General features: G+C 43.5%; 1 protein-coding gene across 1 annotated transcript; it reads right to left on the bottom strand.

Moving 5' to 3' along the window:
• Window positions 1-724: 724 nt before the first annotated feature.
• Window positions 725-15,039, bottom strand: LOC129128071 (myosin-1B-like). Its single transcript, XM_054645165.2, has 38 exons — window positions 14,829-15,039; window positions 14,598-14,741; window positions 14,350-14,506; window positions 13,715-13,742; window positions 13,502-13,616; window positions 13,330-13,422; window positions 13,168-13,231; window positions 12,987-13,085; window positions 12,778-12,881; window positions 12,553-12,691; window positions 12,086-12,204; window positions 11,845-11,994; window positions 11,100-11,270; window positions 10,552-10,858; window positions 10,293-10,372; window positions 9,766-9,853; window positions 9,554-9,671; window positions 8,749-8,872; window positions 8,529-8,665; window positions 8,170-8,425; window positions 7,032-7,274; window positions 6,750-6,926; window positions 6,519-6,664; window positions 6,341-6,431; window positions 5,864-6,253; window positions 5,607-5,733; window positions 5,257-5,375; window positions 4,807-5,003; window positions 4,257-4,440; window positions 4,005-4,170; window positions 3,707-3,831; window positions 3,212-3,520; window positions 2,869-3,072; window positions 2,080-2,205; window positions 1,815-1,985; window positions 1,619-1,723; window positions 1,381-1,476; window positions 725-877 (listed from the first exon to the last, which is right to left on the bottom strand). Exons 1-38 carry the CDS (start codon window positions 15,030-15,032, stop codon window positions 725-727), a joined length of 5,826 nt encoding a protein of 1,941 aa, XP_054501140.2. The 5' UTR covers window positions 15,033-15,039.
• Between the last annotated feature and the right edge of the window lie 10,925 nt (window positions 15,040-25,964).

Below are 25,964 nucleotides of genomic sequence, written 5' to 3'. Positions count from 1 at the left end.
TAATCTTAGCTATTCTTTCTTTTCTTATAGTATTTTAAATGTGGATTCTTCTCACACATCCTACATGGGAATGGATATAATTTTGTGCTATGCATGAAAAAGAATTACTTCAGAGAAAGGGAGTGGGGATATCTCTCCATGCTCCACTTCCTCCCCATGTTGGTTTGACTGCTTGTCACTCCTTGGAATGAAATTTGAGTTTCCCATACTTTTACTCTTAACTAAATAAGCAATGTTTTTCAATGAATAAAAATTGTATATATGTGTAGTTATATACATATTTATATTTATATATATGTGTGTGTGTGTGTGCGTATGCTAAATGCTTCAGGAATCTTTACTCCTGTTATTTTATTTTTTTTCTAAGAAGACGTAAATCACTTGAAACAATGTAGTCTTAGTCCATTAAAAAAATGCATTCTTCTCATTGCTAGAGAAATAAAAATCCATATAATTATTACCATTCTTCATGCATTTTTAAAAATGCAAATGCAAAATGTTTTGCTCTTTGCTATACTTTTAAATGTGAAGATGAACTGTGTACATGTACTTCAAAAGTAATGAATACAAGAATAAATGAATAAATAAAGCATCATAGTCACTGTTCATATGCAAGGGTCTCTACTCTCTTTATTACCTAGACATAAATGATAATTACTAAAGAAAGCAACACAGAGGTTTACATTTTATGCATGCCTCAGGTCACTTTTTATTCTTGGGAACCTCATTCCTCTTCTTCAATCTTCTTGTGAATCTCGCGGCTCTTGGCTCGGAGCTTGTTGACCTGTGACTCTGCAATGTCAGCCCGCTCCTCGGCCTCCTCCAGCTCGTGCTGGATCTTGCGGAACTTGGACAGGTTGACATTAGACAGCTCCTCCTGTGTGGGGAAAGGGAGTTGGGAAAAAAACAGGCAGCGTGTTGGACATTTATTAACATAAAAGTGGGCAAACAAAAATTCAAATGTCACAGCTGGGCTAGCGGAGCAGATTCAAAACCAAGATGAGAAGCGGCTCAGGGTGTTATTTGTGTCAGAAGAGAAAAGAATGCTGGAATGTCAAAAAGATATTATAGACAGCATGGTCTAGGCAGAGTTCATGTCATGGTCCTGAATACACAGACTGACAGCTGTTTCTGGTATCCAGAGCAAGGTATAAGGAAAGAAATAGTCGGAAATGAGGCTTACAGCAAAACACATAGGGTTGGGGAAGTATATTTCCTCCCAAACCCAGCAAGTCTTACTCTCACATTTCCCATTGTATCAAAATATCATCATGTTGCATCAAAACAGTGAAGGTTTCAAAAAGCTATACAGAGGAAAACATGAAGACGGAATTCCACCTCCATCAGAAGAAAGTCTGGTTTGGAGAAACTGGTACTTACAGCCTCCTCAGCTTGTCTCTTGTAGGATTTCACTTTCATTTGCAGCTTGTCCACCAGATCCTGCAGCCTGAGCACATTCTTCCTGTCTTCCTCAGACTAAAGCAGTTGGCAAACACAATAGAGAGTCAATTCTTGGTTCTGCATCACGTGAGATTAACAATTCCCCATGGGGATGGTGTGGGCAAAATGTGACTCACTGTGAGAAAGCCCAGTGAGAGCAGGAGGGCTCCTGCCTTACCTGGTAGGTGAGTTCCTTCACCCTGCGCTCGTACTTGCGCACACCCTTCACGGCTTCAGCGCTGCGCTTCTGCTCAGCATCAACCTCCCCTTCCAGCTCCCGCACCTGCAAGGACAAGCCCAGCCCTGCAGCTGCCCTGGCAATGTCTCTCCAAGGAGGGACACGCTCACTCAGCCACAGCCCCAGCCCTACACACCCTGGCCTCCAGCTTCTGGATCTGCTTCTTCCCCCCCTTCAGTGCCAGCTGCTCGGCCTCTTCCAGACGGTGCTGCAGGTCCTTCACTGTCTGGTCCAGGTTCTTCTTCATCCTCTCCAGGTGGGCACTGGTGTCCTGCTCCTTCTTCAGCTCTTCTGCCATCATGGCCGCCTGATCAGAGCAAAAGGTCAAAGCCATTTTGGGGCTGGAGATATTTTGGGGAGAGTACATTCATCAGCAGCAATGCCAGGAGTGTCCAACTCACATCTGTGATGGCCTTCTTGGCCTTCTCCTCAGCATTGCGGGCTTCCTGGATGGTATCCTCCATTTCACCCTGGATCTGGGCAATGTCTGTTTCCAGCTTCTTCTTGGTATTGATCAGGCTGGTGTTCTGTTGAAGAGCACAAACATGATTTTCTTTTTTTTCTTACCTTGCAGTATCATATCAAGTACGGCATAAGTAGGTTTTTTTAATATAGATTCTGCCATCAGGTCACACTGGATTCCAAGAGAACTACTGTTGTAACTATTAATTTCTCAGGTATGATGTGCTTTGGTATTTCATGAGCATCCTCTAAGAAGTCTTTTCTCAGACAACAAGAAAGGAATTTAAACTGAAAAATGAAAATAATGCTTTCCTTACCATGTTCACTCTAGTGACCATAAAAATTTGAGATGGTTCTGTAGAATACTTATAGTGACATTGTTAAATTACATTAATGACAGAGTTAGTGTGGTCCTTTTTTGCTCATGGTCAGCCAACATTTGCCTTTAAAGTCTCAAATGGAAATGTGAAAGGTGTTGAACTCAAGTAAAAGAGGAAGAACCTCACAAACTTCTCTGGATTTACTAAGGTATCCATACTGTAGTCTACAGGAATTCATACTCTATCTACATCTTAAACAAAAGACTTCATATTATCTATCACCTATTACTTCTTATTTACTGTGAAAGCCCCTGCATTTAACAAAATACTGTTACAACTCTGCCAGTCTTAAGCTCATTTACATGTATGGAGCAATACTATAAATATTAACTATGTTTATTAACTGACCTGGCTATGGAGGAGCTGAACTCTCTCACTTGCATCCAGAAGTTCCTGCTCAGCCAATTTCCTCGACCGCTCCGTCTGCTCCAGGGCTGCCCGGAGCTCCTCAACTTCAGCCTGCAGCAGGTTTGCTCTGCGCTCCACCATGGCCACCTGCTCCTTCAGGTCATCCTGTGCTCTCACAGCATCATCCAAGTGCAGCTGAGTGTCCTGGAAAGAGAGATATAACAGACTGGGAGGTGTGTGTTTTCTATCTTTGTATTTCCTATTTTCCCGTCAACTTAGAACTGAAAGAGTTGTAACAGAAAAAAATTTTAGCGGTGTCAGAAATCAGCACATTGTGCCATACCTTGAGCACAGCCTGGGTGTTTCTCAGGTTCTTCTGTGCCTCTGCAGCCTGGCGGTTGGCATGGCTCAGCTGGATCTCCATTTCATTCAGGTCTCCCTCCATCTTCTTCTTCAGCCTCAGGGCTTCATTCCTGCTCCTGATCTCAGCATCCAGGGTGCTCTGCATGGAGTCCACAACACGCAGGTGGTTTCTCTTCATCTGATCAATCTCCTCATCTTTCTCTGCTATCTTCCTGTCAATCTCAGACTTCACTTGGTTGAGCTCAAGCTGCAGGCGCAGGATCTTTCCCTCCTCATGTTCCAGGGAGGCCTGGAAAAGTCGACACAAACATTGATAACATTGATAAAAGTTCTTCTTCCATTCTAGGGAATTGCAAACTATTTAGTGAGATCTCAGCTGTCTGCACACCCAAGAAAGAAGAGAGGCCAACCCAGGCCTTGTTAGCCCTATTTCCTCATTTCTTTCCTGCAGACACCAGTGTTTACAGTCATGTACCTCAGCTTCCTCCAGGGAGGCTTGCAGTTCAGATTTCTCCTGCTCAATCTGCTTCTTCACTTTCTCCAGCTCATGAACTGCCTTTCCTCCCTCCGCAATCTGCTCCGTGAGGTCAGAAATCTCCTCTGCAAGGAAGGGAGAAAAGCGCCATGGTCAGGCAGAGAGCAGAATGGAGAAAGGCTCTGGTGCATCAAGGTGCCAGGCAAGATCTTATCCCAGCAGGCCCAGAGCTGTTAAGTGTGGCAGGTAGACAAGCTTGTGAGAAAGGCCAGGGAGGAGCAGAGGGCCAGGGGCTTACGCTGCAAGTTCTTGTTCTCCCTTTTCATTGTTTCCAGGTGGTCCAAGGACTCCTCATAGGCATTCTTCATCTTGAACAGCTCCGTGCTCAGAGAGCGCGACTCCTTCTGCGAGGCCTCCAGCTCAGCCTGCGTTTCCTCATACTTCTGCTTCCATTCTGCCAGGATCTGAAGAGAAACGGGGGGTGAGTAGGGCTGTGGCCATCACGGGGCCCTGCTCTGGCCAGGAGTGTTGGTGCTGGAGGCCAAAAGACCTTGTCAAAGTTCTTCTGCTTCTTATCCAGAGCAGCACAGGCAGCGTTGGATCTCTCCACGTCAATCATCAGGTCTTCCACTTCATTCTGCAGCCTCTGCTTTGTCTTTTCCAGGGAGGCACATTTGGCATTGACAGCCTCAACATGCTCCTCTGCATCCTGCAGGCGCTGGGCCAGCTTCTTCCTGCAAAGTGGTAATCATAAGTTAGACTGTGGCATGAAGCAGCATGCTTTTCACAAGAGTAAACTTAGCCGCTTTGGTATTGTGTGATCCACATTTACAGGGAGGTGTAAGACTTCTCCGAGACAGTCACTGTATTTTCATGTATGAATTCTGGAACAATCCTGCAGCAGTTCCCTCTCTGCTGGCTTCTCTCTGCTATTCTGGATCTTCCTGCTTTTCCCCATGGTGTCCCTTCTTTCTGTCATATTTTGTCTCTTTGTGACCCCACTCAAAGCAGAACACTGACTTCTTCCCGACAATGCCACAGTGGGCTCCTCAAATTTCCATCCTTACTTTCTGCCAGTGTTCTCCACATTCCCCACGTACTTGGCCTCCTCGAGCTCCTCCGTGCGCTGAATTGCGTCCGTCTCATATTTGGTTCTCCACTGGGCCACTTCACCATTTGCCTTGGACAGGGCTCTCTGCAGCTCTGCCTTGGCCTCCTGCTCCTCCTCATATTGTTCCCGGAGCAAGTCACAGTCATGGCGAGCGGACTGCAGGCCATGGGCAAGGGCGTTCTTGGCCTTGGTGAGAAGAAAAAACAGTGGGAAAATGAATGGAAATATCCTGGGAAATCTCCTTAATGAGAAGATCTTAGAAAGAGTTCCTATGGGAAAGATGTGTGAATTTGCAAAAGAATTAATGGATAGACTGAAGGGAAAGAGAAGTAATGCTTCTTTAGGAAAACTTGCACTCCATTATCTAAAGGGGTTTATTTTTGTCCCTTTCTTCTTTTTGATTAACTGATTTAATATATTTAGGAAAAAGGCTTCTCACCTTTATCTCTTCCTCGAGATGCCTCTTGAGTTCCTCAATCTGCTGAGTGAAAGCCTGTTTGCCTCTTGACAGCTGAGAAACCAAAGCATCCTTCTCTTCCACTTGACGTGAATATTCACCTGAGAAAATTTGCAGATACACAACAGTTTTAAGGCCATTGATGGTGACACTGCAAACATTTGGAGATGTAAAACCAGATAGTTTTCAGTCCATGCTGAAACTTATGATCCCATTTCAAGCATTTCACAGTAGATGTGACACAAAGTGAAAAAACCACATGCCCAGAAGAGTAATTTTTGCAATAACTCTGAGACATCATTGATCTGCACATGTAGATGAGGGTGTCTCACCTGACTCTGTCTGCAGACGAGCTCTTTGAGCATTGAGGTCATTGATCATGCGCTGATGCTCTTCTTCCTTGGACTTAATCTCACTCAGCTGATCTTCCAGAGTGCGGCACATCTTCTCCAGGTTGGCCTGTGTTTCAGAATATGGAAAACAATGCGTTAACCATCTACACTTTAAAGAAAGCAAGGAGCAAGTGTATTCCACCCAGTGGAATACAACCCAGTGTTCTATTCAATGAACCAATAAAATAATTGTGAACCTTGGCTTTGGAGACAGACTCCATGTTGCTGGCCAAGTCATCAATCTCCATCTTCAGCTCACTCTTCTCCTTCTCCAGCTTCTGCTTCACGCGTTGCAGGTTGTCGATCTGCTCGCCCAGCTCAGCTGTGCTGTCCGCGTGCTTCTTGCGCAGGGCGGCAGCCGTGGCTTCGTGCTGCAGCGTGGCCTCTTCCAGGTCACGGCGCATCTTCTGGAACTCTGCCTCACGCTTCTTGTTCATATCAATCTGAGCTGCTGTGGCTCCTCCTGCTTCTTCCAGGCGCTCGCTGATCTCCTCCAGCTCCCTGGACAGGTCAGCGCGATGCTTCTCTGCTTTAGCGCGAGAGGTTCGCTCTGCCTCAATTTCCTCCTCCAGCTCCTCAATGCGGGCCTGCAGAACAGCAGGGACCCTTCACAGCTGTGCCCTCCTCCTGCCTGAGCTGAGCTGAGCAAGGCAGGGCAAGGAACAGAGACTTGCCTGCAGCTCCTTGATCTTCTTCTGAAGTTGCATGCCCAGGGCCTGTTCATCCTCGGTTTTACTCTGGATCTGGCCGATTTCAAAGTCTTTCCTTTGGGACAAGTGAACCGTGTTACAGCTCCAAGAAAAAAGACAAGTGCTGCAGCCCAGCACTCAGGTGCCCCAGAGCCACACTTACTTCTTCAGTTTCTCATCCAGCTGCTGCTTATCATTCTCCAAATCCATGATGCTGTCCTGGGCCAGCTTCAGGTCTCCTTCCAGTTTCCTCTTTGCTCTCTCCAGGTCCATGCGCAGTTTCTTCTCTTGCTCCAGGGACCCTTCCAGCTAAACACAACAAGACCATCAGGGCTCTGCCAGCCACGTTGGACTCCATACCTGTCCTGTTCCTGCTCTATGTCTGTGTGCTTACATCATCCACTTGCTGTTCCAGCTTGGTCTTGGATTTGGTCAGAGTATTGACTTTGTCTTCCTCTGCCTGCAGGTCATCCAGGGTCTGCTGATGGGCCTCTTGGAGGGCTTTCTTCTCTTTTGTCAGCTTGGCAATGGTCTCATCCAGACCTGCCATCTCCTCAGTCAGGTTTTTCACCTTTGAGAAGGAGGGATCAAATATAAATAAAGGAAGCAGCTATAGAAGTCCTGTAATAGCACAGGGCTCTTTTCTGGAGTTCGAGTGACAGTTTCTACCTCATACCTTGTTTTCAGTGGCATGTTTTTCCTTCTCCACCTTGGCCAGTGTTAGCTCAAGGTCATCAATATCTTTCTTCAGCTCTGAACATTCATCCTCCAGCTTCCTCTTCTTGGCTGTCAACTCAGCATTAATTTCTTCTTCATCCTCAGCCCTTTCAGTCACTTCCTTAATTTTGGCTTCCAGCTGGATTTTGGTTTTGATGAGCTGGTCGCACCTTTCCTCTGCATCAGCCAAAGCATCTGCTTCCTAGTAGAGAAACATAGATTTGTTTGCTAATCACAACTGTCTTTCAAAGGTGAATAGAGAAATGGTATTTCTCGCTGTGGAAAAGAAACATGGAATTATTCTTTTTTGTTTTCTTCTAGGAAGTTGGTTTTTGCATAGACTCTTTTAAATCAGCGTAGGGTTTTATTCTGTTTCATTTTTTTTGCTCTCATCCATTATTCCCTCCTATTTTTCTTATGGATAAGATGATAATATCCAGTAGTACTTTTATTTTCAAGAGTTTAGATTACTTTCTCTCAAAGTTAAGTACTGTATATTAATATGTAGGGATTTTTTTCTTTATGTTTTCATAAGGTTTTCTTGTCAAGACTGACTTTAAATGAATTTTCTCTGAGCAAGATAAGTTGATATATAGTCTAGGTGCAATCAGAGGTTTCAATTTGAACCTGAGTTTATTTTTTAATCTGTGTAGTAAACATCTAAATACAGAAGGTAATCTTTAAATATTGACCAATCCCACGATCTCCCAATGGACTTAGGAGGTACATATAGGGTTGGGATAGAATGTAGAGGGTTTTTGTGTCCTCCTGGAAAAATGGTTACAGAAAGACAAGTGACATAACATGTATCATAAAACATGGCATAGAGGTCTTTGGGCAACTGACTGAAACCAAAGAAAGTTGTCAAATGAATTGCTCCACAGACTCTATTAACTGTAAATTCTGTATCTCCAGTGACTATACTGGATGTTGTATTTTGAGCCTGGAGAAACAGCCCCATGCGCATTATAACACTGAATGGTCTGAATTCTACCTTCCATTGTTCATATTAAAATATTTTCTCTGACAATTTATTGTGTAACATGAGAGTTATGTGCTGTGAGGGTACCTAGAAGAAATACATTAACGATACTTACAGATTGCACTTGGAGCTGCAGGTCATTTTTCTCCTGCATCAGAGATGCCATTTTCTCCTCAAGCTCCTTCCTCTTTGCCTCAGACTTTGCAAGCTCCTCCTTGGTTTTCTCAAACTCTCCCTTCATGTTTGCCATCTCCTTCTCAGACTCTGCACTCTTCAGCAAGGGCTTGATCTTGAAGAACAGCTTCATCCATGGCCAGTGTTTGACATTCATGAATGAACGAATGTTGTACTGAATACAGAAGATGGACTCCCTGAGGCATAATTAAAAAGTGCAATGAATATTCTCTTTCTGATGAGTGTCAACACTTCCCCCCAAGCAGAATGACTCTTTAACTGAAGAAGAGGAAGGTGTACCTGCGCTCCACCATTCTCCGGTATTCCACCCTCATCAGGTAACCCCTGCACCTGGCCTGGGTGCGGGTGATGAGCTGTGCCAGCTTCTCATCCCTCATCTCCTCCAGGAGCCCCAGCAGCCCAGCTTTGAAGAACACCTTGAGAGAGGGAACGTTGCAGCACATCACTGTCAGGTAGAGAGAGCAAAGCCCAGGCAGGCAGTGAATGGGGGGGTTTGTACCTTGGTGTGTCCAAATTTGTACTGGGTGTGATCCACATCGATTGACCCAAGGAGCTTCTCAGAAGCCTTCTTGCTATCGATGAACTGTCCCTCAGGGATGGCACTGGCATTAAGCACCTTGTATCTGTGGAATCAGAGGAAATAGAAATTAGGAAAATTTCTAGTAATAAGAACATTCTGTTTACTGAAACTAAGAGCAGTGTTTGCAGTAGAACCCGGCTGAGGAAACTGGAATTTCCTTCCTTGTTTAGAGATACCATTCTGATGAAGTCTTAACCTGGTAACAAAATTTAAGGAGACTTTTCTGATCTTTAGGTGACCAGCCACAATGAAGAAGACATTGATCTCCAGTGAGCTCAATCCATATCCTTTTACTGAAACTATTCTGTTGAAAATTGCTTGAGAGAATCATTGCCATTTTCCTATACCCTCTGTACTGGAGAAAAACCTCTTTCCCTGAAACTTGCAGCTGGTGCAATGGCCAAGGAACTCATGGTTTTTAATTTTTACCTGAGTAACTTTTGCTACCAATCCCAGCCTACATTTAATAATCTTGTAATCACTGGCTTGTGCAGCTCTACTGTGCTTCGATACTCAGATGCAGTCAGTGAGGACACCCGACACTCTTCATTTCTCAACAATTTTTCTTTTCCATATATGTTGCCTTTTGTTATGCACCTCAAAATTCCCTTTTCTTCTAGTTATAGCCAGAAAGACCTATTGTTAAAAAATATCCCCAGGTGATAAAATAGTTGGCAGAAAAGTCGTCAGGAAAGACAGAATGGAAATCAGAAGGGAAACTGACCTCTGTTTGAAGTCAGCATAGAGGATTCTGCTGGGGAACCCTTTCCTGCAGATCCTGATCCCTTCCAGCACGCCGTTACAGCGCAGCTGGTGCAGCACCAGCTCGTGCTCCATGGCACCTAAGCAAGAAGGCAATTATTTGATAATTCGTGATAAAACAAAGAGAATAATAGGCGCATCACACTGGTTTTTATTTGTGCTTGGGGTTCTTACCAGGTGTTTTAGACTCATTGGGGATGATGCAGCGCACAAAATGTGGGTGGGTGCTCCGCAGGTTGGTCATCAGCTTGTTCAGATTCTCCTGTGGGTTCATAAATTAAGGTTTTTAATTAACACATAGTACCTCCTCAGTTACTCTTTCAGATGTGAGAACAGTCTTGTAAAACATTAACAGATTTTTAATTCCCAACTACAGCCATTTTTGATGTGAGTTTTCTTCTGCCTTTCACTCTTCAGCAGGAGAGAATGTCACAAAATTTTGCAACGTGCTTTTATGAGAGTGGGGAATATATCTATATTTTCCTCAGCTGGCCTCAGCCAACTTGATGTCAGCTCATTTATGAATAACCAAATAATTATTCTTGATACAGAAAAATGTTAACACCTGCAGTTAAATGGCCTTATTGCAGCTAGAGTGCGGATTTACGATCTTCAACTCAAAACAAAACAAAGCAAAAAAAACCCAAACAAACAAACCACAAAAGAAGTAAAGAAGTAGAGAGAATGACTTTGATGCTCACCCTGAAAAGAGCTGAGACAGTCTGGAAAGAAGAACCCTTCTTCTTGCCTCCCTTCTTGCCACCACCACCACCACTAGCCTCTGAAGAACACCAAAAATAAAAAGGGAAAAAAAAAGATGGTTTTGCAACTTGTTCAGACAACTTGTTCTTATATACCAGTCATGATAAGAATGGAGCATGGAAAAGAACAATAGCTGATATTCATGGTTCTGGTAGAGTCAAGAAATAAACATGGAAATAAGAATTTCAGGGAACTGACCTGCCTCTCCTCCAGCAGAGGCAAAGAGTAAAGCCAGTGTCTTCAGGGATGACTTTTGATACAGCCCCACAACAGTTTCATTCAGAGGGTCCTTGTTCTTGTCAAGCCAGCCAGAGATGTTGTAGTCCACTGTGCCAGCATAGTGCACCAGGGAGAAGTGGGCCTCAGCCTTGCCTTTGCCTGGCTTGGGCTTCTGGAAGTTGTTGGACTTGCCCAGGTGCTGGTCATAGAGCTTGTTCTTGAAAGAGGTGTCAGTTGCCTTAGGGAACATGCACTCCTCTTCCAGGATGGAGAAAATGCCCATGGGCTGGGAGAAATCACAAGGAAAGAGGGAGGACAAGGTAAAAAGGCAGAAAGACTCAGAGATGAAATAACTTCCTGAGTGGGACAATATTGCTGCTCTCAGGGATTGCTCTGTTCAACAAATCTAAAATAATACAAACTGATGTATCTGCAGTATCATATTTACCATTTCAAGCTGCATTTAGAAATAGTTATAAAATGACTGCATTTCTGAAAATACCTGACCTTGTGAATTACAGAAATACCTTCTCAATGAGCTCAATGCAGGCAGCCAGGTCCATGCCAAAGTCAATGAACTCCCATTCAATGCCCTCCTTCTTGTACTCCTCCTGCTCCAGCACGAACATGTGGTGGTTGAAGAACTGTTGCAGTTTCTCATTGGTGAAGTTGATGCACAGCTGCTCCAGGCTGTTGAACTGCACAATTACAAACCAAGATTATTATGAATGTAAATTAAGGAAGTTAGGGATAAAGAACAGTGCTACCTATTTGTACCAAACACTGGAGGATCTGTAAGTGCTCCATCTTATTTGATCCAGAAGTTTGGAATTTCTGTCAGTGTTTGTCAACCTGAACTTTATATATATATTTATTACTCTAGAAGCTTAGATAATTGTAATAACTCAGATTTTTTCAGCTTTGATATCTACTAGACTGTGCTAATTCAGTTACAGGAGAGTCTACACCACAACACTATATCCAACATTCACAAATGTTTTTTTCAAATCATGTCCCAAACCTTCAGAAAAAAATCTGTACTTAGGGATTTCACTGGCCTAGGTACAAAACAAAAACCTATTTCCAATTAAAACACTATTAGAATCAGAATACACTAGATACACTAGAAAAGATCAAGCCATTTATTAAAAAAAATTAAAACAAAAAAAGAAAACAAAAAACCACCAACAAACCAGCACCATTCCTTCTGATGTAAATTGTCACATAGCAATGTGATTTTAACAAGCATGCAAATAAATCCCTGTTCCTTACATCAAAGATCTCAAAGCCAGCAATGTCCAGCACACCAATGAAGTACTGCCTGGGCTGCTTCGTGTCCAGCTGCTGGTTGATGCGAACAACCATCCACAGGAACATCTTCTCAAATACTGCCTTTGCCAGGGCACCCACTGAATTGTATACCTAAAATGTAAAACAGAAAGAGTGTAGTATTCACGCAGGACAAAAGAGAAAGTCCAGAGAACCTATCCACAAAGCAGGGGGTTGTTGTTACCTGCTGCACAGTTTGGCCCTTGGTCACGTATTCATTCCCCACCTTGACTCGGGGGTAGCAGAGGGCCTTGAGCAGGTCTGCTGAGTTCAGACCCATCAGGTAGGCAGCCTTGTCAGCAACTAAACATCAAAACAATCAGTTGTTAAGGGACCAGTAGACAACACTGTTCCTTTAAAAATATATTAAAGGGCAATTCCAGTAAAAATCAAAAGAGTAGTAAAGATTAAAAAAAGGATGCGTGCTACCGGCAGCGCTCATTGGGAGACACCAGACCTTACAATCTGCATTATTCAAAATAATCTGAGTTCCTCCAGAGAAGTCCTCTGGCTAGGACCCACTGCTATTCTGCAATACTGGCACTGGGGAAATGCACAGGCTGAGTCAATCATTCTGACCCTCACATGCTGCCTTCAACTCAGTGAGTGTTCACTATATCTCCTGTGCTCTGGGATGGGTTGTGTTGGTACCTTCTGTGCCATCAGGCTCTGCCTGCTCCTCTCGTTGTTTCTGCTTGAACTTGAGGTTCCCATAGTGCATGACAGCCCCTGTCAGCTTGTAGATGGCTGTTTTCTCATCTGGAGTGAAGCCCAGGATGTCAATGGCACTCTGACAAAAGAGTTTTTAAGGTGAGTACCCCAGCTGTTAAAGGTCAGAGAAATGAAACTTCACCTGAGAAAACTTCTGCTACTTACGTCGGTGGCCATCAGCTCTTCCTGGTCGTTAATGCTGGGAACTGTGATCTCACCTTGACTCACATACAGGTAGTCATAGGGGTTGGTGGTGATCAGTAACATCTCTGAAAAGAAGAATGAAACCGAGCCAGGTCAAATGCAATTGGCACAGAAAAGAATTCAAAGTTGCTCCATGACCTTTTCATGGAGGAGTTACTGATCTTTCCTACCAATTAGCTCCGGCTTCTTGTTGGACATGATCTGATAAAAGATGTGGTAGCTCCTTTCCGCCTTGAGCTGGAAAGTGACTCTGGACTTCTCCAGCAGATCTGCCCAGGGAGGTAGGACACAGTCAAACACAAGGAGTGGGGAAGGCTGGAGGGAAGGAGGATCAGGCCAGAAGGGTCTTACATGTTTCAATATCAGCAGAAGCCAGTTTGCCTGTGGCACCAAAATGGATTCTGATGAATTTACCCTGAAAGCAGAAGGAGAGTCAATGGAGTTTTCTTTTACCAATCTGGACAGCAAGAATATCCAAATTGGTGTTGACAGTTGTACCAATTAATAACTCACAAAGCGTGAGGAGTTGTCGTTCCTCACAGTCTTGGCATTTCCAAAGGCCTCCAGCAGTGGGTTGGCACTGATGATTTGATCCTCAAGTGTCCCCTAGAACAGATGTCTTCTTGTCATGATCTAGCTCATCAAGAAATTGAGTTGTTGCAGGTTTCTAGCCCTGGGACCTCACCTGCATTTTGCCTGAGGTCTGCTCCTCCTTTTTCTTGTCCCCACTGGCTGCAATTGTTGCAAAGTACTGGATGACACGCTTTGTGTTCACAGTCTTCCCGGCCCCGGATTCTCCGCTGCCAAAGCCAAGAGAGAAGCAGAGGGTGCGTGGTCAGGCAGGAGGTGCCCTGGCACCGGGCAGCCCTGCAGGGACCCACACAGGGGGGGTACCTACGTGATCAGGATGGACTGGTTCTCACGATCTGTGAACAAGGCAGAAACAAGTAGACTTTGTAAATGAAGAACTCAAAAATACTGAAAATTAATATAAGTTATAACAAGAAAAACACCTGCATTTTTTTTTCTTTGTTTACTCCTAAGTCTTTTTTTCCATTTCAATTTCTTGCAAAGCAATTTGCACTTGCACACTCTCTTGAAACATATTCACAAACATTCCTCCAAATGTTATAGGGAAGGCCCATGGCATTTTTAAAGCCTCCTTTCAGCACAAAACATTCTGCTATTCTATAATGCTTTGCCATGAAATTGAAAACCCTTGAAGAGACATATGCTGCTTCTCTGTTCCAGTCTATAGTCCTTTCCGTCTCTTGCATACAGTAATTTGTTTTAATTTTCTGCTACTCAGACTGCTTTTAGAGCAGCAGAGAAAAAAGAGACTTAAGACCCATGACAAAGGAGTCCTGATCATGGGTAACACTTTGGACTCAACAGCACAGAGAAAGAAAGGAATGAAAAAGGCAGAAGCAAAACTAGCCACAATATGTAATCCTATTTCATTTTTTATGAGAGGCTTTTGTCAAGACAAAGCAGAACAGTTGTGATGTGATGCTTATGATGAGAGCCACTCACCAGTCAGCATGAACTGATAGGCGTTGTCAGAGATGGAGAAGATGTGTGGAGGGGCCTCCTGGCGCTTCTTGCCTCGGTAGGCCAACACCACCTCAGGGTTGTACACCGGCAGCCACTTGTAGGGGTTGACGGTGACACAGAAGAGACCCGAGTAGGTCTGCAAGGAAGGGACACAGCACCTTGGCTTCCCCTGAGGCTTGCCCAGCAGCTGCTGAGGCTGCCCAGAGGAAGCTGCTGCTGCCACTTACGTAGATCATCCAGGCTGCGTAACGCTCTTTGAGGTTGTACAGCACAGCGGGTTCGTGCAGGTGGGTCATCATGGCCATGTCCTCGATTTTGTCATACTTGGGAGGGTTCATGGAGAAGACTTGGTCTTCTTTCACAGTCAGGGTCTATCAGAGGGCAGGAAGGTACATGCATGTCAGCAAAGAGCCAGAGTGAGAATAAACTGCTTTTCATAAATTTTGCATTTTACGCACCTCTCCCGCTTCAGTCTTGACCGTGACTTTGCCCGATTCCCTGCTCTGGATAGTGCTCTTCACATAGGACTCCTTTGCATGTACCACAAAGACTGATGTCTTGGCATCAAAAGGTTTGTTCTGGGCTGCAATTCTCTCCTTCTCTGACTTTCGGAGGTAAGGGGCTGCCTCCCCAAAGATGGCCATCTCAGCGTCCGTGGACATGGCTGCGGTTTACCGCGTGCAGCAAGGCACGGCGCTGAAATGGAGAGACAGTTCTGATTGAAGGTGGAAATTTCTTTTTAGCAGCTTTCTGAGGCTTTGTAGTGTTCTTCTGTGCCTGTTATAACAGACTTCCTCTCTGCTTTACCTGCTTTTTACCATAGGTGTCTTTTAGTTTACTTTATTCTTAAAGATAGGTGTGTTTGATTGAGGTAAAGGTTTTTTCCCTTTTTCCAGTTTACAGTTTCAGTTCATTAGATCTCATTGTGTTTTAGAAGGCTATGCAGAAAATTAGATTGATTGGAAGATCCAGTGGTAATGAAATTTCAGCAGAAATACCAAAAATACCAGAAATACTCTTCTGCAAAAGCAGAAGATACCAAGAGAAGTCATCTTATCAAAATTATGAAAGCCCACTTATATTCTTTCTCTCTCTCGTTTCAGCCCTTGTAATTTGTGCCAATTATAGAGTTGGAGTATCATCAGGGAACAGATGTGGAGTAAGCAGAAGCAGAAGTCTGAATTGTCTATGCAAACCTTTTTCATCTGTAGAGAAATCAGAGTTTTGTTTTCTCCAATTGCTCTGCCTTTTCCTGTTCAAGCTCACCCTTTAATATTAACTTGTATAGACAAATGAAAACTTCTCAATAAAAAGCATTTGGAGGGATTTGAGAAAATCTTAACTATACACGTGCTCTTCATTCACCTTTTCTTTCCTGGGTTTCTGTTTACAGTCAATCTCCTTTTAAAGAGTTCTGTGTGTAAGTGGTCAGTTATTTCCCAGCAGGCTCCAAACAAATGCGTCCAGCACAGTTATAAAAGGAAATTTGCTCTTTTAGACAGCGCAGCTCAGGTAGAATTGCGCTGCTTTAGGGTGCACAGATGTAAAGGTTTATGGGAAGTGGCCTTAGAAATCATTAAAAAAGCAAACCTGGAGTCTGTTCCTGTGGAGTAAGCAAATCAGTCTTACCTCTTGTATCACCAGTTGACTCTAAGCCTGGAAGCTGGTCAATACTGAAAAAGAGAAGTGACAACTTCTTTCTTATCTTTGTACAGACTCCCAAGAATAAACCACAGGGCAAAAACATGCCAGTGACTTCAACAGAGAAGGAACATGCCTATTGAGACAGACAGTGCTTTGAGGAAAGCAGTTCCACACAGGCAGCAGGAATGCTGTGGGGTTCTGCCAGCACCCAACTGTCCCTATTCTTACCTTTAATCCTTCCACAGAGGCAGAACAGGCTTGTCCTACCAGCACTTTTATAGGTTCTGCTTTGCACATTCAATTCCCTCCTCCTCTTTCTTAGGTCAAAAAATTTTTGGCAAAGCATTGTTTGGCAAACTTGACTGAGTGCTTGTGGATATATTTAGAAATATTTGAGGTCTTCCTAGCTATGTGAATAAATCTATAAATATTATGACTAGGAATCTAGGAAGGAGGAAGTGCAGTCCAGCAAATAGAGCACGACACTGGATCTTGGAATTGTTGGCTTCTCTTCTCCTGTTAATTGCTGTTTGACATATAAGATTTGTGTGTCTCAGGACTCAGCAGAAGTTAGAAGGATTACTATTTCAAGAGCTTTGGGGGGAACCTATTCTAAAATATTCTGGAAATAAAGAATAGGAATAATCTATTATAGTCTAATTCCAAGACTGGATGACCATATCATGCTTGTGTTACTGCACCTATTTACAACTCCTTAGCTTTTTGGTGGGTACTTTCAAAATATCAGATAAAACAGATTATTCCCCTTGATTCATACATTTAATTACATCTTTTGCCTTCTTCTGAAGTATTACAGAGTGGCTGTGATTTGAAATTCAATTTTAAAGGTATTATTTTGCCATTCTCCATAGCTGGCTGTGCTGGTTTGCTCTGATGTATGTCCAGCAGAAATTTCAGTGAGCTCACACTAGCAGGAATTCCTAAAGATGCATTTTACGTCTTTCATCTTTTAGATTTATTGGCAGTTTTAACTCACCAATGTCTATTTTGGAAATCTTGGACAGTGGATATGGTTACCAAATGCAAGAATTGGATTAAGATCCCAAGCTGTCCTCCAGCCTTCCCAAGCACAAACACAAATTCCACTGAAATATAGAGAATTCCTGGGAGACTTTGCATTTCCTTTGCAAAGAATTAAGAAGGATTTACTGTTCGAAGTTCTTCCATGGAGCTGGGATGTGGTGTGTTTCTCTATCATATTCTGAAGACTCACATTTTCTCTCAAATGTCAGGAATAAGAAGGATGACCAGTCTTTTCAACTCACTTCTTTAAAGAACATTTGCGTGCTTATAACACTCCATGTATAACTGAAACATCTGAGATCATGTATTCTTTTAAGAGATTGCCAATGTCTTTCTGAAAAATATATGTCGAGATAATTTCCGTTTGAAAAATAGTATTGTGTTTTTGTAGAACTGTCACTGAAAAAAACATCATCCTCTGGCATACAAGAAAGGGTAAAGGAGGAGAAAGAAAGGAGAGATTTTCCCCTTCTTCTTCTTCTTCTTCTTCTTCTTCTTCTTCTTCTTCTTTTTCTAATGCATTACATAATACTTTAACAAAGAATATACTTGACTCTTCTTTATGTGTCATATGAAATTAACTACAAGATGAATTTGCAGTTTTTTAATAAACTTGTCTCTCACTGCTGACTCCTGAGTTGTGTGGGAACTTAAAGCTTTCCAGCTGAGAGCCATATAGCCATAGGAAAGCTCCCATCCAATATCTCCTTTTACAGTTATTACTGTGTTTAGGTGTCTAGTTGCAGCTGCAAAATGATTCCTCATAATTCAATTTCCCTCCTGGGTTCTCTGCACATGTCAATTAAAGAAGATGACATGGATCCCAGTGCACTGGTTCAAAGGTCACATTTGTAGTATATCATCCTCTCTGTCAGTTTGATATCTTGCATTTTGTTTCACCTCCTAGAGTAATGGGAATCATCTGGGAAGGCAACAGATTCAAGAAGAAATGACAGACAACTTGTTTTTCTGTTTCTTACTAACCTAGAAGTCTGACAATAAAGGACCACTTTCTACAGCCTGATTTTCATCTGCCTTGTTCAAGAAATAGCACCTCAGCTGTATTTTTTCCTGCAATGAGTACAACATCAGGCCCAAAGACATTCTAGGGCTCTGAGTTCTTGTAGATTGCCTTGCTTCTTCATGTTCTTTGAATTTTCTGAATATTTTTCCATCTTTGTGACATCTCATGAGCCTGTTATATTTCAGACTTTTTACAGAGTTTTTTTAACTAGGATGAAATAGTGTCAACTTGTGCTTAAGCTATTTTCTGCTGTTTGCAAATTTTGGAAAGGATTGCATAAAGGTTTTTCACTTGTGGAAGGAAAAAAGATTAATAAATAAAGAGAAGTGAGGGTTCAACTTCTGTGATTGTAGAGATGGACTTCATGCTACTGGAAAAGTTATTGACCTCAGTCTTCAACTCATCTTTCTCCTTTGACAGCTTCTGCTTGATGCTTTACAGGGTTTTACTCACCAAACTGATCTGTCTGAAGTAGTTAGTTTGTGAAACAAATATTAAAACTACATGTTTTCCCCAAGACTTCTGAGACCCTGCTTCATTCCTGATTCCTCTGCCTCCATCTCCAAGCAGTCGAGTTAGGTAGGGAATGGGAACTAGAAGTGATTCCATAACAGTTTCTCTCTGCTTCTTCTTCCTCTTCAAACTTCTCCCTTACTCCAACATGGGCTCTCCATGGGCTGCAATTCCTCCAGGAAATTTCCACCTCCTCCAGTGCTGAGTCCTTGAGCTGCATGTGGGAATTTTGTCTACAGTGATCCTTTCCACAGGCTGCAAGGAAGTCTCTGCCCCAGTGCCTGGAGCACCTTCTCCTGCTCCTTCTTATTTGACAAGATAGACCACAGGATCAAAAGAAGCAAAACACTCACTAAGGTCAAACTCACCAACAGACACTGCTCTATTCCTCTTCACTAAAATGGTAATTTCATCACAAAAAGCTTGATCAGGTATTATTTCTTCTTTTAAGGACTCCAAATGATCTTCTTGTCAATCAGAGTAGATTAAATAAGTTTCCATGAAGATTTTGCCTCCACAATAACAGTCTGGCAAGTTAATTCAGAAACTTGAGTAATATACCACAAAACCAGATAATGAGGGTAGAGCAGAAGGTGGGAAATGTTGATGGACATTTTACACCTCTTGAGAGACCTGAGGATGATGAAATTGGAAACTGGGACATGGGATGTTGTAGGCTGGATGAGGCCTTCTGCAGCTTGTGAAGATATGACCACCCATCCTATGTACTGACGTATCTTGCTAAGGATACCTGGGATGTATCTTTCCCCGTATGATTTTTGGATTTCCTGGCTCACTGGCTGCTTCCCAGAGCCAGATGTGCTGTTTCTCTGTTTCTGCATTTTTTTTTTTGTTCTTACACACTATTCTTCACAGTAATATTAGCCTTAGGGGTATAATAGTGCTGATTTTATCACATTACAAAAATGATTTATACTGCAAAGATGTGTGAATTTGTTGATTTTCATAGTCCTCAGTTACAATTAATTTTCAGTGAAAATTTCATGTTAGATCTGTGCTAGGGATTTGATGTGGGGCCATAGGTGGAAATATGACTCTTATTAGACACCATTTGTTTTTGGAGCCTTGTGTAAGACAAATGTATTCCAGGAGTTGGTGATACCTACTTGGTTGGTCCTTGCACTGTGGACTTTAGAATTCCATATGTTATTAAGGTAAGCTTTAACTTAAACATCCATGAGAAAGGCAAATTGTGTCTGTATCAAAGAGTATGAGAGAATGTCTCAGTCCTGACCAGGAGACCACTGTCCATGGAGAAGTCAAGGATCTGCATCCCAGTTAACCCCAGAGTGCCCAGGCCCACACTGAGCTCTGCTGCCCATCCTGCACCATCTTAAGGCTGTGCTGTGCATTTCTGTGTGAATCACATCTTTTCTTGTACTCCCTGCCATTAGCATCGCCCTTGCTACTGTTCTTTTTCTTATCTCATTGCTATTTCCAGTAAATTGTCCTTATCTCAATCTGTGATCTTTGCTTTTTCTGCCTCTCCTGTGTGCTGCAGAGGAGGGAGAGGGAGGAAGGGCCCATGGTTTTAGAGGGAGTACTAATCTGTAGAATACCATTCACAACACTATTTTATTCATCTGGCTGTTTTTATTAAACCAGATTTTCTTGGACCTTTCTTATTGAGATCCACAAAAAAACCTGCATTGTCCATCTCCCCCTCCCTGCCCGCTCCCATCCGCCTGCAAATCTGCAGCTTGTTCACACCTTCTCACTTCAAGCCACGATTTCATCTTGAGTTACTGTGAAAATCCTCCTTTGCGGGCTAATTGGAAAGAGCACCTCTTCCTCAAAGACAAAAATAACTATCTAACTAGGTGTGCTGGGACAATTGGACAATCTGCTGAACTGCCTTCCCTGCTTCTTGTGCAAGCAGGGTAGTGTGTTAGGAACTGGGAGCAGGATGAAATTATTTAGATTTGCCAAATTGTGTGCAGTCAGAAGAGGGGCTGTGACCTTTCTCAGCTGCTTTATGGTTTGTTGAAGATAAACCCAGATGAAATTAATGATGTGATCAGCATTTGTCATGGCATTCTTTGGAATACATCGCTTTGGAATTCTTGGCTTTCATCGAGATCTTATTCGCTCTTTCTCACTCTTCCCTGCTGAAATAAGTTTCCAGAGGGATTTGCCTCCCATCCAGATTCAACAATGTCATTAGCTCTTCTGTAAAAGTCATGACAGAGCCTAATTCCTTCTTACCTGCTGTGAGAAGCAGCCTACTCCCACCCACCTCCCACAACAAATCCACAGGTGAGCACCTCCTAGGAGATTATGACAGGGACCAGCTTTGGTCCTTTTAGACATTCCACACGTGAAGGGTTTTTAATGCTTAACACCAAATTTACTTATTTGAAGGTGTTTGATGTTGCATGCGATTTTGCTTTAGCACAATGGCACAGCAGTGTGATGGAGCCACAATGCAAACACTGCAGAGTGATTGCAATATTGAGTGGGGTCACAAATCACACCTGAGTCCTGCTCCACACACTCAGCATCACTGAGGGGCCCCAGGTGCTGGGAAGGAATGTCCCTCCCATGCTGCTGACAGAGTTGTCTTCCCACTCTGTAATGGCTGTGAGGGCAAGACACAAATGGGTTAAAAGCCTGTCTGGGCAGCCATCTCTGCACAAAAAGAGGCTTAAGCTGGAATTGGTGCATGAAAAAAGTGATTTAAAAACCACTGACTTAAGAAGCAGCAAAACCCAGCTTATATGTGAAGGGTAGTCAATGCCAAACCTTTCAGTGAAAAAAGATACCTGAAAAACACTTTTCCAGTGGCAGGAAAGAGTGCTTGGTCTAAAGAACTGCTAAATAAATAAAAATAAAAAAAAAGCACTGTAAAACTGCCAATAACATAACACAGTCACAAATAACTGGGTAAGAATTTGGTTTCTGAAGACTGTTGTGTAGTCTTTGGGCCACCAAGAAGGTCAGGGGGCACATCATTGGAGCACATGATGTGTAGGGAGAAGCTAAAAGAAATGTGTTTATGCAATCTGATGAAAAAGAGGATACAAGGGAGATCTTACTATCTACAGGTATCTGATACAGTGAGAAAGAGTGGACACAAGATGCAAGGTGGGAAATTCAGATTAGATATAAGGAAAATTGTTTTTACCCTGACAGTGATCCAAGTCAGAGAGGTTCCATGTTTAGAGGTGTTCAGGATGTGGCTGGACAAATCCTGAGCAACCTGAAGTAATTTGTCTTGCTTTGAACAGGGTGTTGGATTTGGTGACCCTTGAAGAGCCTTGAAATCTCAGCTCTTCTGAATGGTTTCATGATCCCAGTTAGCAGCACAGCAAGGCTCTTCTACTGAGGGAAGAAGCAGCACACATCTGGTTCAGGCATTGCTGCCTGGCTTTGCAGACTGTGGTACAGATGTGCAATAACAGCATGGCTCACTAAATTAGCTTGTAATCTCATCAGACAGCATTAGCACTGAGGTTATGGGCCAGGCACTGAAGAAATCCAGGATCTATGATAAACTTCAGCAGCTTTGCTGAAAGCCCTGCTGATGTGTCCCACTGCCCATAGCAGCCCAGGAGAGGGCTTTGCTCAGCTGTGAGCAGCCCCAGCCATGCTGTGGTCAAACATTAGCACCTGAACCCAGTGGGCATCTGAGACTGTGGCTCCAGCCCCATGGGATGGATGCAAGGAGCTTTTCCCCTGCCAGGAGTGTGCTCTGCCCAGAGGCACAAGCAGTGGCTGTGTCTGGCTCTGCCTGTGCAAACAGAGGCTGTCCTGGCTGCAGAGCAGCAGCACCTGGGCTCCAGGCTCTCCATGGCCTCTTGGCAAGGGGGACATCCCTGCCCTGCTGCTGCCTGTTGGCTTCTTGTGACAGACATGACAGGAAAAGGCCAGCCCAGAGCCTAATTTCTAACTGTCCTGGCACTGGCTTGGTGGTGGCTGAGGCTGGGCAGTATGGGAAGCATGAACAGACTGATGTGCTGAGGCTTTCCCTAAACACTGCCCCCTTCCTCAAGTGCTCCTGGCTCAGGCACATGCCAATCTTGATGTCTTTGTTGTATGTGGGATCAGGAGTCTGCACCTGGTTCTGCTCCCATGCATTTGTGTGGCAGATCCTTGAATGAATGAAAACCTTCAGTAGCCACTGGGTTGGTGGTGATGATCTGATAACAGTGGCTGGTTTGAAGGCTCCTGTCCCTCTGTGTTTGGCCACCAGCTGACTTCACCTGATGCCCCTTCTTCTGGTACAGGGAAGTTCAGCAATGAATCCACTCCCTTTCATTGTCCTATCTAGATTTTACAGACCTTATCTTACATCTGCTGGCTGCCTCCTCTTCAGCTTGAGGGGCACAGGGCTGACGGAGCACTTTCAAGAGCTGACATTTCAGACACCTGTGTCGGATGACACTGGATGCTGTTTTCAGTGGGAGTGCAGGATGCCTGAAAATATCCCTCATTCTGGTCCATGTTAGTGTTGGAGAGTTGAAAAAGCTGTCTGTCTGCAGTGTACATAAAGCCTATGAGGATCTCAAAATGAACCTGCCTATGCTGGGGAAACCCACTGGAGCTTGATTTGGTATGAAAATCTCTTGGCTTAGCAAATCCAATACAAACACATCTCTGATGACCCCAGCTGATGGGCCTATTTTTAAGACTATTGATATCAGTGCTCTCAGGGGTCAGGTTTCAGAAGAAAGAATCTAATTTTTCGCTGACATTGTAAATTTGAGGGGGAGGTTAGAGGTCTGAAGCATTTGACTCCACCAGCTGCAAAGGGAATATGATCTGGGCCAAATATAAGAACTCAGGGATTTATACATTTGTTTTAGACGTTAGAATTTTATTTAAAGTGATAGTTCTCTTCACAACCATACCCACATATGCCTGTCCCACACCATTTATGGTATTCTAATGTTTCTGATCTGAATTTGCCTTGCTGTTGCTGTGCAGTCTGAAGCCCTCCAGGGAGTGAATCTCTGTGTTACTGTAGATGGATTAGTTTTTCCTCAGAGAACTATGGACACTGTTGAATATGGCCATATTCACTCCCTTTTTTTGTTTAGTCATCCCAGTTCTCACCTAAGTATTTGCAACAGCATTCATAGCTGTCTCTGATAAAGAAAAGAGACTCTTGTGTGCCACAGAGGGAATTTTTTCCTCTTATTAGGTAATAAAATTGCTCCAGAGAGATCAATTTCTCCACTTTTACTTTTGCATTGGGAGTTGGAATTATTTCCTCCTTTGGCAGTAGAAGCGTGGCTGTGGAACAGCAGAAAAGGGGTTCTTGTGTCCTGTTGGACTAACTGCTACCTGCGTAATACAACAGGAGGGAGGTATCCTGTGTGGCATCAGATTTCCACAGGGAACCAGGATCATCATGTGTTAGGCTCATGAGAAGTGATTGCAGCATCATCTCTGTTCTCCGAGCCTTCAATATCAGGAGTCTCCAGAGGCACTAACTCAAAAAAAAAAAAAAAAAACAGAGGAAAATTGTGGACTGCATATCTAAATGTCATGGAAGATCTCACTTAGCAACCTATTTCATGCTCAAATGAGTTCTATCCTCCTTCTGTTCAGCCAGGAATGACACATCAGTGCCAGAGAAAACAGCATGTGCTCCCTGGCCACAGAAGTATTGCAGAAAAGGGAGTCCTGTTATTGGGAACTTGACAATGTACCACAGAGACTGGACTGTTGGGAAGGATGAAAGTTTGACAAGAAAGTCTCACAGATATGGATGCTTAGCAGAAAGATTTTTGAATGTAGAATCTGATGAAGGAATAGAGATGGAAGCAAGTTTTGATATAGAAGAAAAGAATTGCTGAGCCAGCCTCACTGGATAACCAAGGAGGCAAAGGGTGTGTGAGTTAGAAGGGGTTTTTATGGCTTAGAGCAAAGGATAAACCCACCCCAAACAAGATGTTTTTACCAAGCACAAAGAGAGCACAGGCAAACAAGGCAGCAAATGTGGCAAGTAGAAAAAAGGTCTCAGAATTTTCCACAGCAAGAAAATTCAAAACCAACTTCTAGCTTAAACTGTAATGTACTAACTTTTAGTGATTAGAGAATAGTAGCATGTATATGGTAATTATTGTAGTTATGATAGGCTATAGATAAAAGGGATAGATTGGTTCTATACCAATCTATACTCTGGTTCTCTTAGTTCTACTGTATTAAGATGCTCAGCAAAGTAAAGTATACAAGGCAATGTAACCAAAACCAAAGGGTCTCCAGGCCTGCCTGCAGCTGGAGCTGGCAGCTGTAGGCACAGCTCTGTCACCCATGACCCTGGACTGCTGTGACATCTTGGATGTAATAAATTTCATTTTGAAGAGCTGCTTGGAGTCCCACATCTCTCATTTTGGCTCTTACACTGGACAACACTGGGCTGTGGTTGCCAGTGACTTGAATTTAGCTACAGGGAAGGTGCTGGGCTTTGTGCAGTTTGCTCCTGCCAAAGCAGCAGTTCCCTCATGTCCTCACCTGAGATGTCCATGCAGCAATCCAGCCCGTGCCAAAGGGCAGTTAACACGCCCAGGAAACAATCCCACTTATGCAATGGCTGCTTGGGTTGTTTGGGAGCAGGCTGTGGCATGGCACCCATTAATCTGCATAACAAGGAAGATTGGCTTCCACATCATGCAAAGCATTCAGGGTGCTCCCAGCACAGGCAGTGTGTTAGCAGGGAGGCATGCACAGAGCAAGGAGTTCAGGGCAAGGACAGGCACAGGCTGGGTGCTGATACTAGCACAGCTTTGTCCTCTCAGAAAGGAAAAGGGAAATTAATAGTTTGGCTGTAAGGCTCTTTGTTTCAGAGAAGAAAATGTTGGAAACATGTTCCTTGAATTGCAATGGTCAAATTGCAGATCATGAGGGAAGCATTTTTGGGCTATATAATTGTGCAGGAGAGTGTTTGTGTGTCTGAGAGTTTGTCTCTGTGGAAATGAACAGGGGTTCTCACACACACCTGCATTTTCCATTGCCTTGAACCAAATGCTCTGCCATCTCTTCTGCCAGGAAAGGTCACAAATAAACAACCGTGGTTTGCCTGTGGCAAAAGACTTTTACTGATAGTTTTATGAGGCCATATTGGGCTGGACACTTTCATCACAACCCCACCATTCTGGTTGGTTTCTCTCCCTTTTATTTTGATCTATTTGCTTCCCAGCAAGCAAATATTTGCTCAGTGCTTCCTCCCTGTCAGCACTGAGCAAGAAACACGTGTGGCTAATGCAGAAGAGAAATAGGGAGGTTGGTGCCTTCCAGCCAGGTCAGCCAGAGGAACTTGCTAAATATGTTTGTCATTCACTTGTTGTCTCAGACACTGCCAGAATATTTTGAGCAGCAAAGGCCCCTGCAGCCCTGCTGGCTG

This window comes from Agelaius phoeniceus, chromosome 19 (genome assembly GCF_051311805.1).
Source record: "Agelaius phoeniceus isolate bAgePho1 chromosome 19, bAgePho1.hap1, whole genome shotgun sequence".
Lineage (NCBI taxonomy): Eukaryota > Metazoa > Chordata > Aves > Passeriformes > Icteridae > Agelaius > Agelaius phoeniceus.
Note: the sequence above shows the minus strand (reverse complement) of the source record. Positions and strands in the feature narration are given on the sequence as shown.

Bases quoted from the DNA above. Each gene is read 5' to 3' on its own strand.
- LOC129128071 (XM_054645165.2), bottom strand. From the start codon at position 15,032: ATGTCCACGGACGCTGAGATGGCCATCTTTGGGGAGGCAGCCCCTTAC. The intron at 8,426-8,528 runs GTACACCTTCCT...ATTATGCCTCAG, and splicing joins CGGAGAATGGTGGAGCGCAG to GGAGTCCATCTTCTGTATTC. The intron at 5,734-5,863 runs GTTCACAATTAT...TCTGAAACACAG, and splicing joins AGTCTGTCTCCAAAGCCAAG to GCCAACCTGGAGAAGATGTG.